General features: G+C 33.3%; 1 protein-coding gene across 6 annotated transcripts in view; it reads right to left on the bottom strand.

The window, feature by feature from the left end:
- The window catches only part of LOC106064965 (phosphatidylinositol 3-kinase regulatory subunit gamma-like), an 88,471-nt gene that overhangs the window by 55,476 nt on the left and 20,239 nt on the right, over positions 1–12,756 (bottom strand). For 5 of the 6 annotated variants that reach the window (XM_056029524.1, XM_056029523.1, XM_013223643.2 and 2 more), the window contains exon 4: positions 7,450–7,515. In XM_056029524.1, coding sequence (XP_055885499.1) covers positions 7,450–7,515 — 66 coding nt within the window. Of the gene's footprint in view, positions 1–7,449; positions 7,516–11,517; positions 11,536–12,756 lie in introns of those variants that run through there. The other variant, XM_056029528.1, reaches the window with a different exon arrangement.

The raw sequence follows: 12,756 nt of genomic DNA on the forward strand, positions 1-12,756 counted from the left end.
AGAACTAGAGCAAAGGTGGCGTGGAAGTAGGGCACGGATTATTAAATAGGCTGATTAGATCTAAATCTAGTTTAGGATTATGTTTCCAGTGGAAAGGCAATTACCTTGTTTTTGGGAGTAAAGGAAGGATTCAGCAAATAATGTTTGAAAATATACTAACCTCAAAAATTTGTTGGAATATTTGTATAAATGGATTGTCTCACTTGCATTAAGATATCCTTTACGCATTACTTGTTTGATAGTTTAGGAATTCGGTTTGGTTTATATAATAATTTGAATTAGTTATAAATAGTAACTGCCTGTTGTTAGTATTCTAATACATTGTATTCTAATTCTTTTATTGAACGAGATACTTCAAAAGATGGAAGAATCAGTTTTATCCACGTTTATAATTTCAAAGAGTGAATGTGAAAATTTCTAGATCAAGATCTTGATGTTTGTAAAAAAGTGTATGAAATAATTTTGACTTTAATTAGTAATCTGATATCACATTTTTACCTTCAAACATACAGCATAATTTCTTGAAAATTAATTTTATGAAAGCATTGATTTTAATAATATTCAGGAAAATTAGTATCAAACAGAGAATCTCTTTTTCAGAGTATAATTGTATAAACATTGTCTTTATCGTCTTTACATCTTAACCTAAATAGCTCGACTGAATCTACTAGGTAACAACTAGAAGAAGAACAAAAAAAACTAGAAAGCAAAATATTAGAAGCTGGCTGTAGGTAAGTCTATATTTTTTTGTTTGACCTTGAACAGTGCTTTTGATTGGCATTCATGTTTTTTGTGTTTTTTTTGTTCCCGAAGGTGATTATTGGCCAATGCTTTCGTCAGCAGCACGTCAGCTTAACAAACACACTGGGGAAGCAGCCACCAATAGTCTCTTGGGATGACACACGTTCTCGAGAATGTTTGGAAATGAGTACTTTTTAGAATGGCCAGGCAGAGGCTAGTCACGTCGCTAGGGGACTGAGGGGAGGAATGGGCAAGTGGGTAGAATGGAAAAGGGTAGTTGAAAGAAATGACAAAGAGGGCTCACCAAACTTTTAAAAGCCAGCGGTGAGCTATGTGTGGGTGAAGGTCGAAGCCAGAAAAGGAAGAAAAAAAAAAGGGAGGTGGGGGGGGGGGGGTAAGGAAAATTCTCTTGACAGGAATGAGTAGCTGATTTATTAGCGTACAAAATCTGGAGTCATGTCTAAGTGACGTTGTGAAAAATACTTCAATTATGACAGTGAACAATACATTGCATATACTATATGGTTCTTTCTGGTCGTAATCTATTCTTTTGTTACAGAATACAAAACATATCGTTAGAGCAGAAAAATTGAAAGGTCGTTTTGTGAATTAAGTTAAAATGGTTGAATTAAAAAAAACAAACAAACTCAGCAACAAGTGAATAATCATTCTTAAATGACAAAATGATAAATTTAGCAACTTGATTCAAACAGATTGACTAGTCTTAACCACACACATTTTCCGACCGACATTCACTATTTTCTACCCCGAACATGGACCAATTATAGCCAGGATTAAGACAGGAAGGTATTTTGTTATCCTAAAATGAACGAAAGATCTACAGAATTACAAAAAAAAAAAAAAAAACTGCATTGAATATTAAAATATACACTTGGGCTCATCAACATAGATCGACAAACTCTGATAACTACAAGTAAAGAAAAGTGCTATTAAGAACATTATTCCGCCTTATATATTTTCAAAAGTCTATCTGCAATTTAATCATCAATAAATTTCGAGCTTTGATTTATATCCGTTGGACCAACCTGTCCGGAATAATAGTGTTAGAAAAAAATTCGCCGTGTCAGGAAGCCATGAAAATAGTACTAATGTTCGGTCACCAAGAGAATGTTTTATTTTTAAAGAAAAGAAAGAAAGGAAAAAATAAACGTTGGAGTATAGGTCAATCAACCCAGTGAACTCTGTCTGAACCCGTCCGGTCATCATCTTTCTTCTTGCCCAGACGACACTCGGGTGTTCAGATCTGGTAGTAGCTATTTAACTAACGTTCCTACGCATCAAATTTAAATTTCCTGAACAAATTACAGTACATTAGGAGGATGTTTTTAGTTTCTTCTGGCCTATCAATACATTTGAGAAAAAAAAAAAAAAAAAAAGATAAATAGAATGAAGTGCGAGTGATATTAATGATGATGTCAAAACTGTTGAAGAAAAAAAAAGTAATGGTGTTGTGGTTAATGCTTTTAATAAAGTTAACAATAAAAAAAAATTTTGTTAAAAAGTTTGGTGGAAAATATTTGTATATATGCCTACTTATATAATGACAGCAGTGTCCTTGGGATATGATTCAATGTGTAAAGAAAATGACCAGTGCAAATATCACAACCTTCTAAAACTATGTTATGTCTTCTTAAACTTGTTATGAAGTGTATGTGAGTGTTTCTGGTGTTACCATGAATAAAGGGATAAGTCTCTGTAAAGGTGGGTTAAAGGTTTAGTTTTGTAGACTGAATAGATTCGGATGAAACAACGAAATGGTCTGTCGTAGTTCAAGTTAATATGTGTGAAAGTTGAAGAAGGGAGAACAAGCGAGAGAGGGTTACAGCAAGATGTCCATTTTTAGTGACTTAAATCTGTTTTAAATTATTTTTTCATGATTATTGTTATTATTTCCTACATCTACATTGAAATCGAAAGTTGTGTGTATTTATTACTAAAAGTTATATTCAGTTTTGTTTAAAAAGAATTTTTTGTTTGTTCACGTTTATTTCAAGCTGTACATTGAGAATATAACACATCTAGACTTAGACCGGTTTAGTGGCACTAGCTGTTTTGAGCTATAAACCAACGGTGGAGTATCCACAAAAATTTTATTGTCGGATTTTCAAGCAAGGTTCACGAATTTTTATAATAATAACAAGGTTACAAAAGACAGTTTGTGTGGAAACACAAACTCAAAATCGGCCCCCGAAGAGGTCCACCCAGGCAGGCTTCAATATTTTCAGAAAGAACATCCAAATAAAATTATATCAAAGACAAATGAGAGATAAGAATGGAGAAAGAAGGTTAACAGATCTTGTGTAGTGCCCCAACGGTCCCGCAGATCAAAGCATAGGTGTAAGTGAATGTAAAGTTAGATTTGAACCTGGCCTAACTAGTTCCCCTTTTAGACCCTTGTGGTCTATAGGGCAGATGATGTAAAGTTCATCTGTTTTTGTGGCCTACGGTTAGCGAGGGTGTCATGTAGCCAGCACAACGACCAACCATCTATAGTTTTTCCCAACTAATGTCAGGTACCCATTAGAGCTGAGTGGTCTCAGAGGCGCCCAAAGTTTCCAAAGTTGAAAATCCCAGTCTTCACCAGGTTTTGAACCCGGGACCCCCGGTTGGGAAGCCAAGCGCTTTACCGCTCAGCCACCGCCCCCCCCCCCCGGCCTGACTGATGTCTTATAATTGATCTAATTGTTTTGAAAATATAAAAAAAAATAATTTCCGCAATAAAAAAAATTTTCAGAAAAATGGAGTTTATAAGATTACTATTCGATTTAAATTAGGTCTAACTTATAATGCATACTAATTAGCTTTTTTTCTTTAAAAAAAACTGCTTGCATAACTGATTTTAAAAATTAGATTTTTCGCTTTAAGAAAAAAAAAAAGTAGCCGTTGCATCAGAACTTTGAATGGTCTAAAATATTGTGATTTCGGATTTTCAATATCTCTTCTAGTTTACGAGATCTAAACGGGACGGACGGACAGACGGATAGAAATTTCGCACAAAACTAATAGCGTCTTTTCCCTTTCGGGGGCCGCTAAAAAATGATGCTTAAATGGAAAGCTTAGGGCAGTGACAGAAATAAAAATGAACTAATTATTGAAGTACAGTTACATGGATTAGCTAACGGCTATAAACTAACAATATCCCTACGTTTGTTAACTGTTTCAAAACATCATAGTACACGTATATAGATCTAAATATATGCATACACAACGTTTTTCATTCTGTTCTTGACTGAAAGTTTTAAGCTTTGCTAAATAATTTAGAGGAAATAAGTCAGCAAATTTTTTTTATTAAAAATGATGTGTATTGGTTGAAATGTGTTAAAGGGGAAAAGCAGGAATTTTATTACAAGCCCTATTGAAGCTCTATCAAGCAATAGTTCACGTTCACACACAAATTGTATGATGGTCAAACTGTGAACATTATTTGAAAGTAATAAGATATCTGCATGCATCTAAAGACCAAAGAACTAGCTCAATGGAAACCATCTGAATTTATTTTCCTACGAGCAGTCGTGAAGGGTGAAAACTGTATTATATAAGCTAAGACTTATTCTCCCGGTTTATGATAGGCCTTCGAGATAGGAGTTATTACTGATTATCTCATTGATTGATCAATGTCCACAACTGCGGACGATCGAACACAGATAATAGTGTTGACTCAAGGTAAACGAACATCATCGTTCAAACGATTTTCAGAGAACTTTTTATATTCTCCTAGAACAGACCATCTGCACAATTCAAGTTGAAACTAGATAGAAATATACAAGATTGACGCTTTTTGTTACTCAAGATCTGCTTTTTCTGTAATAATAATAATTAATTAAAAAAAAAATTTCTCAGTGAACACTATGGGACAACAGTGAATCCCCCCCCCCCCCAAAAAAAAAAAAAACAACAAATTTTGACCCTGCTAGAAAAGTTATGTTGCACAATAATAATTTAAAAACAAGGTTACAAAGACAGTTTGTGTGGAAAAATAAACTCCAAACCGGCCCCGAAGTGATCCACTCAGTCAGGTAAGAAGACACGTTTTAATATGTTCAGCATGAATATCGGAAACTATGAACTACAAATGATCAACAACCACACAACTCTTGTCTCCACAACTACAAAAAGAAGAGACGTGTAAGTTTCGAAAGTGTTGCCTATACTATTGTTAGTCCGACTGACGACATGATAACACAGGATACGGAAATTAACTAATGTTATTATTACTACATTGTTAATATTCATGTGTATTCAGTGAACTTAGAGTTATTAATATATGGTTCAGTGTGAACCTCGCCTAACTGATGCTATTGAAAGATTATCTAATTAATCCAATAGTTTTATAATCTCTCATTCAAAGCCATAAGAAAGAAACTTTTGCAATTTATCAAATGTCTGTGGTGTATTCTATGTGGCGCTCTATTCTTTTCACTGTATTGTATAAAATGCTGCTTATTGAATCTTGTTTTAAATTATATTCAATTTATATACATACTAAATGCTTTCTCTAACATTTTATTTAAAATGTAAGAAGCTTGTTATGACAGAAAATACTTGATTTAGAAGTACAATTTTATATCATTATTTTAGAAAGAAAAAAAAACACGTTTGCATAAATGTTTTATATATATACTAGATTCTGTGTATTCCTCATAATGAAATTATTAATTTTTAAATATTAATTTTCTAAATATAATTAATTAATAGTGAATAGTTTTATAAATGGTGTTTTTTTTAATGATCACATTGTTAAATTTAAAAATTAAACTTTTTGTTTTAAGAAAAGAAAAAAAAAAGAGCCCTTGCACCAGAACTGAACTAAAATATGATATCGGATTTTCCAAATCTTTTATTGTTTTTGAGACCTAAACGGATCGGACGGTCGGAATACTTCAGCGTTATCAAATCCGAAAAGCTTAAGTGGTGAGTATACGTGTCAAAAGCTAACAAAAAACAACAAAAAACAAAAAACGGTGTTCTACTTACTATACGAAAGAAATCAAGGAAGAAGAGTATAACATGATTTATTCTTTACATTCAAATAACGTGTTCATTTAATAGATGTAAAGAAGAGGACGACTCAGACATGTGCATTTTTTGTTTAAATCAAATAGTATTTATGCAATAAAATCATGAACGCAATAATGAAAGCTATAATTTACTTTGGCTTCCTGATATAAATGTAGACTTTTTTTTTGTATTATTTGGTGAACATAGGGATGAAATGAGATGTCACAAATGTGTTCTTTCATTAGCATTACCTAAAGATTTGCGAAACATTGACACATTTCTAACAGAAAGATTCATCAGCATATACATTTCTCTTAAAGAAAAAAAAAGTCTGGAAGGGAGACCAGATATAACAACAACGCGCTTCACTGCACATTAAACAGTCCCATATTAACACTGTACACATATAGGCCAATGTTACACAAATGTGCAGGAAAAAATAGGGAGGGGATACATTAACACATCGAGAAATCTACCCTGTCTCTTAGCTGTCAACGCGTCCTTGACCCCAATAATTATGTATATCTGTCCTACATACGATCTGACCCTGAAGTAAAGTAAAGAGCTTTCATTTTGGGTTTGAAATGTCCTACATAAGCTAGATATCAATGTACTAGTTCTACAATAAAGTAGATAAATACTCATCACAAAAATAAGTCTGGAAAGGGAGACCTGATATAACAACAAGGGAAATGGTTTTGAAAGAGAAATAAGAAAATTGAACTAGATAATGTGCAGACTGTTAAGTTTGATTCTCTTTCCGTCTTCATCCTTACAAAGACGGCACATTAAGCAAATATCTTATATAAAATTTAAGTTGACATGTACATTTGAGATGTTTCAATTTCTCAGCCATACATTCTTCTCAAGGATGCTGCATAAAAAATTAAAGATACTAAGAGATTGTGTCCTAGTCTCGAATTCGTGGACGACCAAAGTGGGCCAGTTTTACTCACACATTTCGTCGTTGAATTTAGAATGTTCTGTACCCACTGTAAATGTGTGGCTGATAAACATGTATTGTTTGAATTAACTCGTTTTAAATATGGTGGTTAAATGTGGTGTTTGTGTATGGAAAAAAAAAAGCGTGCATTGAAACATTTTCATAAATGGAGTGTTTGATATTTTCCAAATATAAAATACTAAGATATTGATACGCTGTGAGTTTTAAAAAGCATATTGAGGATTTTTAGGTTAAACTTTATAAATATTACAATATTCTAAGTCCATCCCAATCTTCCTATTCATTTTCTTCCTTTTTCTATATTTCTTATTCGTTTTTTTTTCATTTAAAAATGTAACTGGGATCCTAACAATTTAAATGTGAATAGAACGTAGATTAAAATTATTAACTATAATACGACTATTGCCAATATTCAATAAAATAGCTTATTGGTACTACCCCCCTCCTCCCCCCAAAAATAATTCATACATCTATGTCATACTCATCCCAATTAATAAAACACATGTTTAATTTTTTTATTTAAGTCTGCTATAATGAAAATTGTCCAGTGAGTGGCAAGTATCAAGAGAAACAGCCTAGGAGGTCTCTTGTATTTAAGCAGAGTTGTGTAAACTATTATATTTCTCGTTTAGATTGAACAATTTACATTTACATTTACACTATTTACAATGACGACATCCAACCTTAAAAAATGAAACATTTGTACTGTGGGTGGAGGTACTTACAATGTAAACATAGGCTTGGTCTTGTCAAAGAAATATCCACAAATCTATGAGGTATTCTGGGAGGACCTGGGGAAAACATATTAGAAACATTTTTTCTTCTTATTAATGCTAAAATAGAATTTTCTCTAACACTATATAAACAACTGAGGATTATTAATCACTAAGCCATTATAATAAATGTAAAATAGTAAAAAAAAATAAAAAAATTCTGCAAGTGTAAATATTTATTTAAGACACCGCACATCATGTAATTTACCCTTTTCATTTAGGATTTACGTTAATTAGTCTACATATATATTAAAAGGACTGAAAAAACTGTAAACTTCAAACAAGCAAAATTTGGCAAATTTTTTGAATAATTCATGTGTTGTCATCGAAAATGAATACAATTTCTTTTATCTATCAATTGTATAGAAACAATTTTTCTTAAAATTTGTACAAAAATAAATAAATAAATAAATGGGACATTATTGTTGTTTTCCCCAAGTGAAAAGTATCAACCTGGGACGGTCAATAGCATGCCATGCTTTGTCACAGGATCATTTCATACCTTGTAGGTGGAAAACCTAAATTAAAAAAGGAATCAAGTCACAAGGAAGATTGAGTAAGGCTTTGGAACCATCATAATGATTTCATTTTACTTTTGGTTGAGTAGATTAATGGCGTTTAATATCTGATAGCAACATCAAATTTGCTTGGTCTTAAAAACTCGAAGTTAATGGGACCATTTAAGATCGGTTGCAGAAAAGCCATAGTACTTCCATATGTTAGGATACATCGTGTTTAACTCAGTCACACAATTCTTGATAGGTGGTGGTTTTAAGGTGGCTAATGTGACTACTGTGCACTGATTTTGTTTTATTTTATTGTCTTTTTGAAACATTTTAAATTTAAGCTGATTAAGATAATGGTGAGTCAGGTGATTGTGAAGAGCACCAATTTTCCAGCTCAGGACATCTTCATACAGCAGTTGGTAAAAATATTGAGTCTTTTTAAAATACAAGAAGTGATATTTTATTTGGCTAATAATTATGAAATATTTTTTTCCTACAATTTTTTTTAAATTTGTAATTAATAGCAGGATTCATTTTTTCCCTCTAGAATCAATTCAGGATTTGATAATAGTGGGAAGAAAAGAAGAGCCAGAAAAAAAATCTGTTTAATGCAATATGTTGTAAAATAACAATAAGGTATCATTAACATTGTTTAAAGAAGTGGAGCCTTGTTAAATTGTCACCTCAAGCAACTGTGCACTCTATATTAGGTATTAGGCTACAATTGTATAAAGACCGAATCATAAAAGAAACCGAAATATTGGACTAGGTCACAATGACCGCGGCGGCAGATTAAACGAGGCTAAAGCTATGAAGATATTTTTGTGTGTACGTGTGCGCGCGTATTTTGAAATATGCCTTAATTATGGTGTTACAGACTGTGTCATCGTAATAGTATGGCTAAATTTACTCTACCATGGCTTACAAGAGATTCTGGTCAACAGATCCACGTGAATGTGTGTAGGGGTAGATGAGATGCGTGATTTTGTAAGAGTAGTTGATGACTGGGCTCTGAGAGAGAGTGTGTGTTAAGAATTTAGAGAGATGGAAGTTTTCCTATCCTGGATAGTCAATGTTGGATGTTGTATTTTTGTTTAATTGATCTGATGATCCACATAGTACTACTGGTAAATATGTTGAATAGTTAATGAAGTGTTTCATTAACTATCAAGTTCTGAGTTGTGTCTCTTTGGAGAATGTGTTAATGCTCCACTGCTAGACCTTAAGATGTTGTTGTCGTCAAAAGACTGAAATAGGGCTTGGAGTTGTTCCCCAGTGACCTAACCCTTCTAGACAACGACCTTCAAAACCACCCAAGCAACCTCCCTCCCTCCCTCTCTCTCAATATATATATATATATATATATATATATAGAGAGAGAGAGAGAGAGAGAGAGAGAGAGAGAGGGGGGGGGAGAGGCGGTTTGTGACATTTGGATTGTTATTAAAGGCTTTTATCTATTGATTTGCTTGCCCTTGTTCTTTTCTGTTTCTTTTCTACCAATCTATGATGTTGGAGTGGAAGAAAGGGGCAACAAGTAACATCTCACAGATAAAAGACAATCTGACGTTGTATGTTTACAAAATAAACATTATTACAGTAGACCTACTAACACCAATATTTAGTCTAGATAGAATACCAAAATTTTAGATGAATCATAGGAAAAATATTTAGTACACTCTGCCTTAGAATCAGTTCGAGTTAGAAATATCGACTTAAAATACGCCATCAAATAAACTAGATTGCTTTTCAAAGTTTCAAGTCGTCCTTTAAATCATTTCAAAGATGTTTAATTGTTTACTTCACGTGCTATTTTCTTTCTGAAGCAGGAAAGACAATTTCTCAGATAAGAGAAGGTAGGGCATGCGACTTATTTAATAATAATCCTTAAAGCTGAAAAAGTAATGAAAAAATGACTTTCAGAAGTTTAAACAATAACATGCTATCAACTAACTTTAACCAGAGCTATAAGTCTTTTTTTTTTTTAAGTGAGCCACCCAGAATAACATTTTCGTTTTCTTGAGGAAAAACAACAAAAAACAAACTTTGATAGACTTAGTGGGTCCATTGTTTGGTGAGCAACGCAGATCAAAGGTCAGGTTTTTTTTTTGGCAAGACTAACATGAGGAGTAAATAAGCAGTTTGTTGAAAGAACAATTGCAAATGCATTCAATAATTTGCCATCGTTACCAAATCTGAGATTGATTATACCACCAGTGTCAGATGGACAGTTGGTTAATGGTGACCGAGGTATATAACTGGCTGCATTCCAGAACACATGTAAGTGTTGATTAGCTCGGCACTTGATTCACATGCAAATATAAAGCTACTAGTTCCTAGGTCATGATATCAGTAATGAGGTCCACTTTATCGAAGATTAACAAGGTTACAAAGACAGTTTGTGTGGCAACACAAACTAAAAATCGGTCCACGAAGTGGTCCATCCAGGCAGGAAAAAAGGCAGGTTTCAATATTTTCAGAAAGAACATCAGAATGAAAGTTCTATCAAAGACAAATGACAGAGATGAATGGAGAAAGAAGGTTGACAATCTTGTGTGGTGCCCCAGCGGTCAAGTAGACCAAAGGATAGGTGAATGTGAAGTTAGATGTGAACCTGGCCTTACTGATGTCTTATAATGAATTTCTAATTGATCTAATTGTTTTGTAAAGGTTCAATCTTTTATTCCTCAAGAAAAAACATTCCGTACAAATTTTAAAAAAAATTTTCCTTCAGTTAGGTGTTTTATGCCTGGGGATGCAGATTGCAGTACTCGAGGTAATATAAAAAAAACTACTTATTAATTGTTGTTTTAAATTATATCCAACTTATATGCATAATAAATAGATTTTTTCTCTTTAAAAATAAGTTAACATTTTTTTGTGTCAATGTAGTAGTTAGTATGACAGAACTTACTTACTTAGCAATACAAATATATTTTTTTTTTACAAAAAATTTAAAACCGTTTGCATGTGGTACTATGGTAGGTAGTCATCTTCCTTACTAAATAGCCTCCCGTGTTTGTTACTATTAATAGTGTGTACGCCGGTAACATAAAATTTGGGGGAGGGGGAAGTGTTATTGCGTCGTTGTAGCATAGCAAGGCATCATTAGTTGTGGTGACTAGACTCTGGTCACATTATAAACGAGTATGTTTCAATTTCAATACACCGCCTAGATCAAGGCATTTGATCAAGTAGATTAATGCTTTGCTTTATTGATTTGCATTTAAAAATAGATTAATAGTACGAAATTAATTGGATTGACAATTAAGCACAGCCTCATGATTGCGACTTAATTAAATAAACTGAATACTTATACTGGCATGTTTTGTTTGCCTCGACACCGGTATCAGTATAGTCTACATATAGATCTAGCTGAAAGTTCTAACCCTCACGTGTGCTTTTTTTATGAAACAAAATCTAGATCTAGTTCTAATATTCTCGCAACCATTCGACGACTGTGTCGCTGAGAATGAGATCTATTTAACCCCGATGTTTTGAAAAAAAAAATACTCACAGTCTGCTAGACTGGTTTAGTACTCGAAATGAACACTATTAACCAATAGCTATCCTTCAAACCAATAGAACACAACACAGGGATGAAACATTCCAGTTCACACGCATTGCCTCCCCTTGCTAAATCACGCGACCTCGACTGTCACCGCCTCTACCCTACCCTTCCCTAAAATACCCACTGGGTCAGGTAGCTGGCACTACTGCCCTAGTGCCCTATATTTTTTCTCCCTCTTGTTTCTTAATCTCGATCGATAGTATGGTATGGATTCTCCCTCTCGCTCGCACATTCGTTTCTCACCCCTTCGCAGCGAGTATCTTTTTTTCCCCCACTGGCTAATCAGCATTTTATTTGTACATACTGGTAGAAGTAAGAGTACAACAAGGAACAATCTACCTACACACGCGTTCAATGTGCACATATGTGACATTAATACTGACTACCAGGCAAATGAAAGAATGGTTGATCGTCTGCTGTTCGAAATACACACTACACAAGGATGTAAGAAGATCAGATGGGTCGGCTCGTGTTAACTGAAATTGTTGATTAACATGACAAGAAAAAAAAAAGTATACCGTTGGCCTAACACAAACACTTGTAGACACGTTTTCTTTCTCTTGCATTGTTTGCAGCATTGATTTATAAACGTTTTTTTTTTTAATAATAATATTTTAAAAAGTATAATTATTATTTTCTTGTGTGTGAGCAATTAAATATTAAAAAAACAAAACAAAAATACGTTTATTTTGTATAAACAATAAAGTATACTAATTGAGTACAGTTATTAATTAATACACCATTTTAAAACAAGCTGTAATATGTAATAGTTTCGTGTTATTAACCAGTATGTAAATGCGCCATCTCACACTGTGATATCCATTTTTTTTTGGTCTACTTGTTAGGTTCCAACTTGCCACTTTCGAATAGGTTGTGTGATTGTGCGCAGTCATGTTTAGAATGCATATTTTATGAGGGAAGATGGGATAGAGGTTATTGGTAGTTTCTAGTTAATTTATTATTTCCACTCTTGACTATGACTTTTTGCTAAGCGTGCTTTACATATTTTAAATTACTATTATAATAGATGTGATGTGTGAAAACACAAGTTCATTTTGTTTATTTCATTAAAACAAATGTTCCATAGCGCATACTTGCACTCTTCCGTAGACCCATAGTACTTAATTAAATGAGGCATAAGAACAGGCTCGTTTATGAGTGGTCAAATCAGGTAGGTAAAAG

Source organism: Biomphalaria glabrata, chromosome 5 (genome assembly GCF_947242115.1).
Source record: "Biomphalaria glabrata chromosome 5, xgBioGlab47.1, whole genome shotgun sequence".
Classification (NCBI taxonomy): Eukaryota; Metazoa; Mollusca; class Gastropoda; family Planorbidae; genus Biomphalaria; species Biomphalaria glabrata.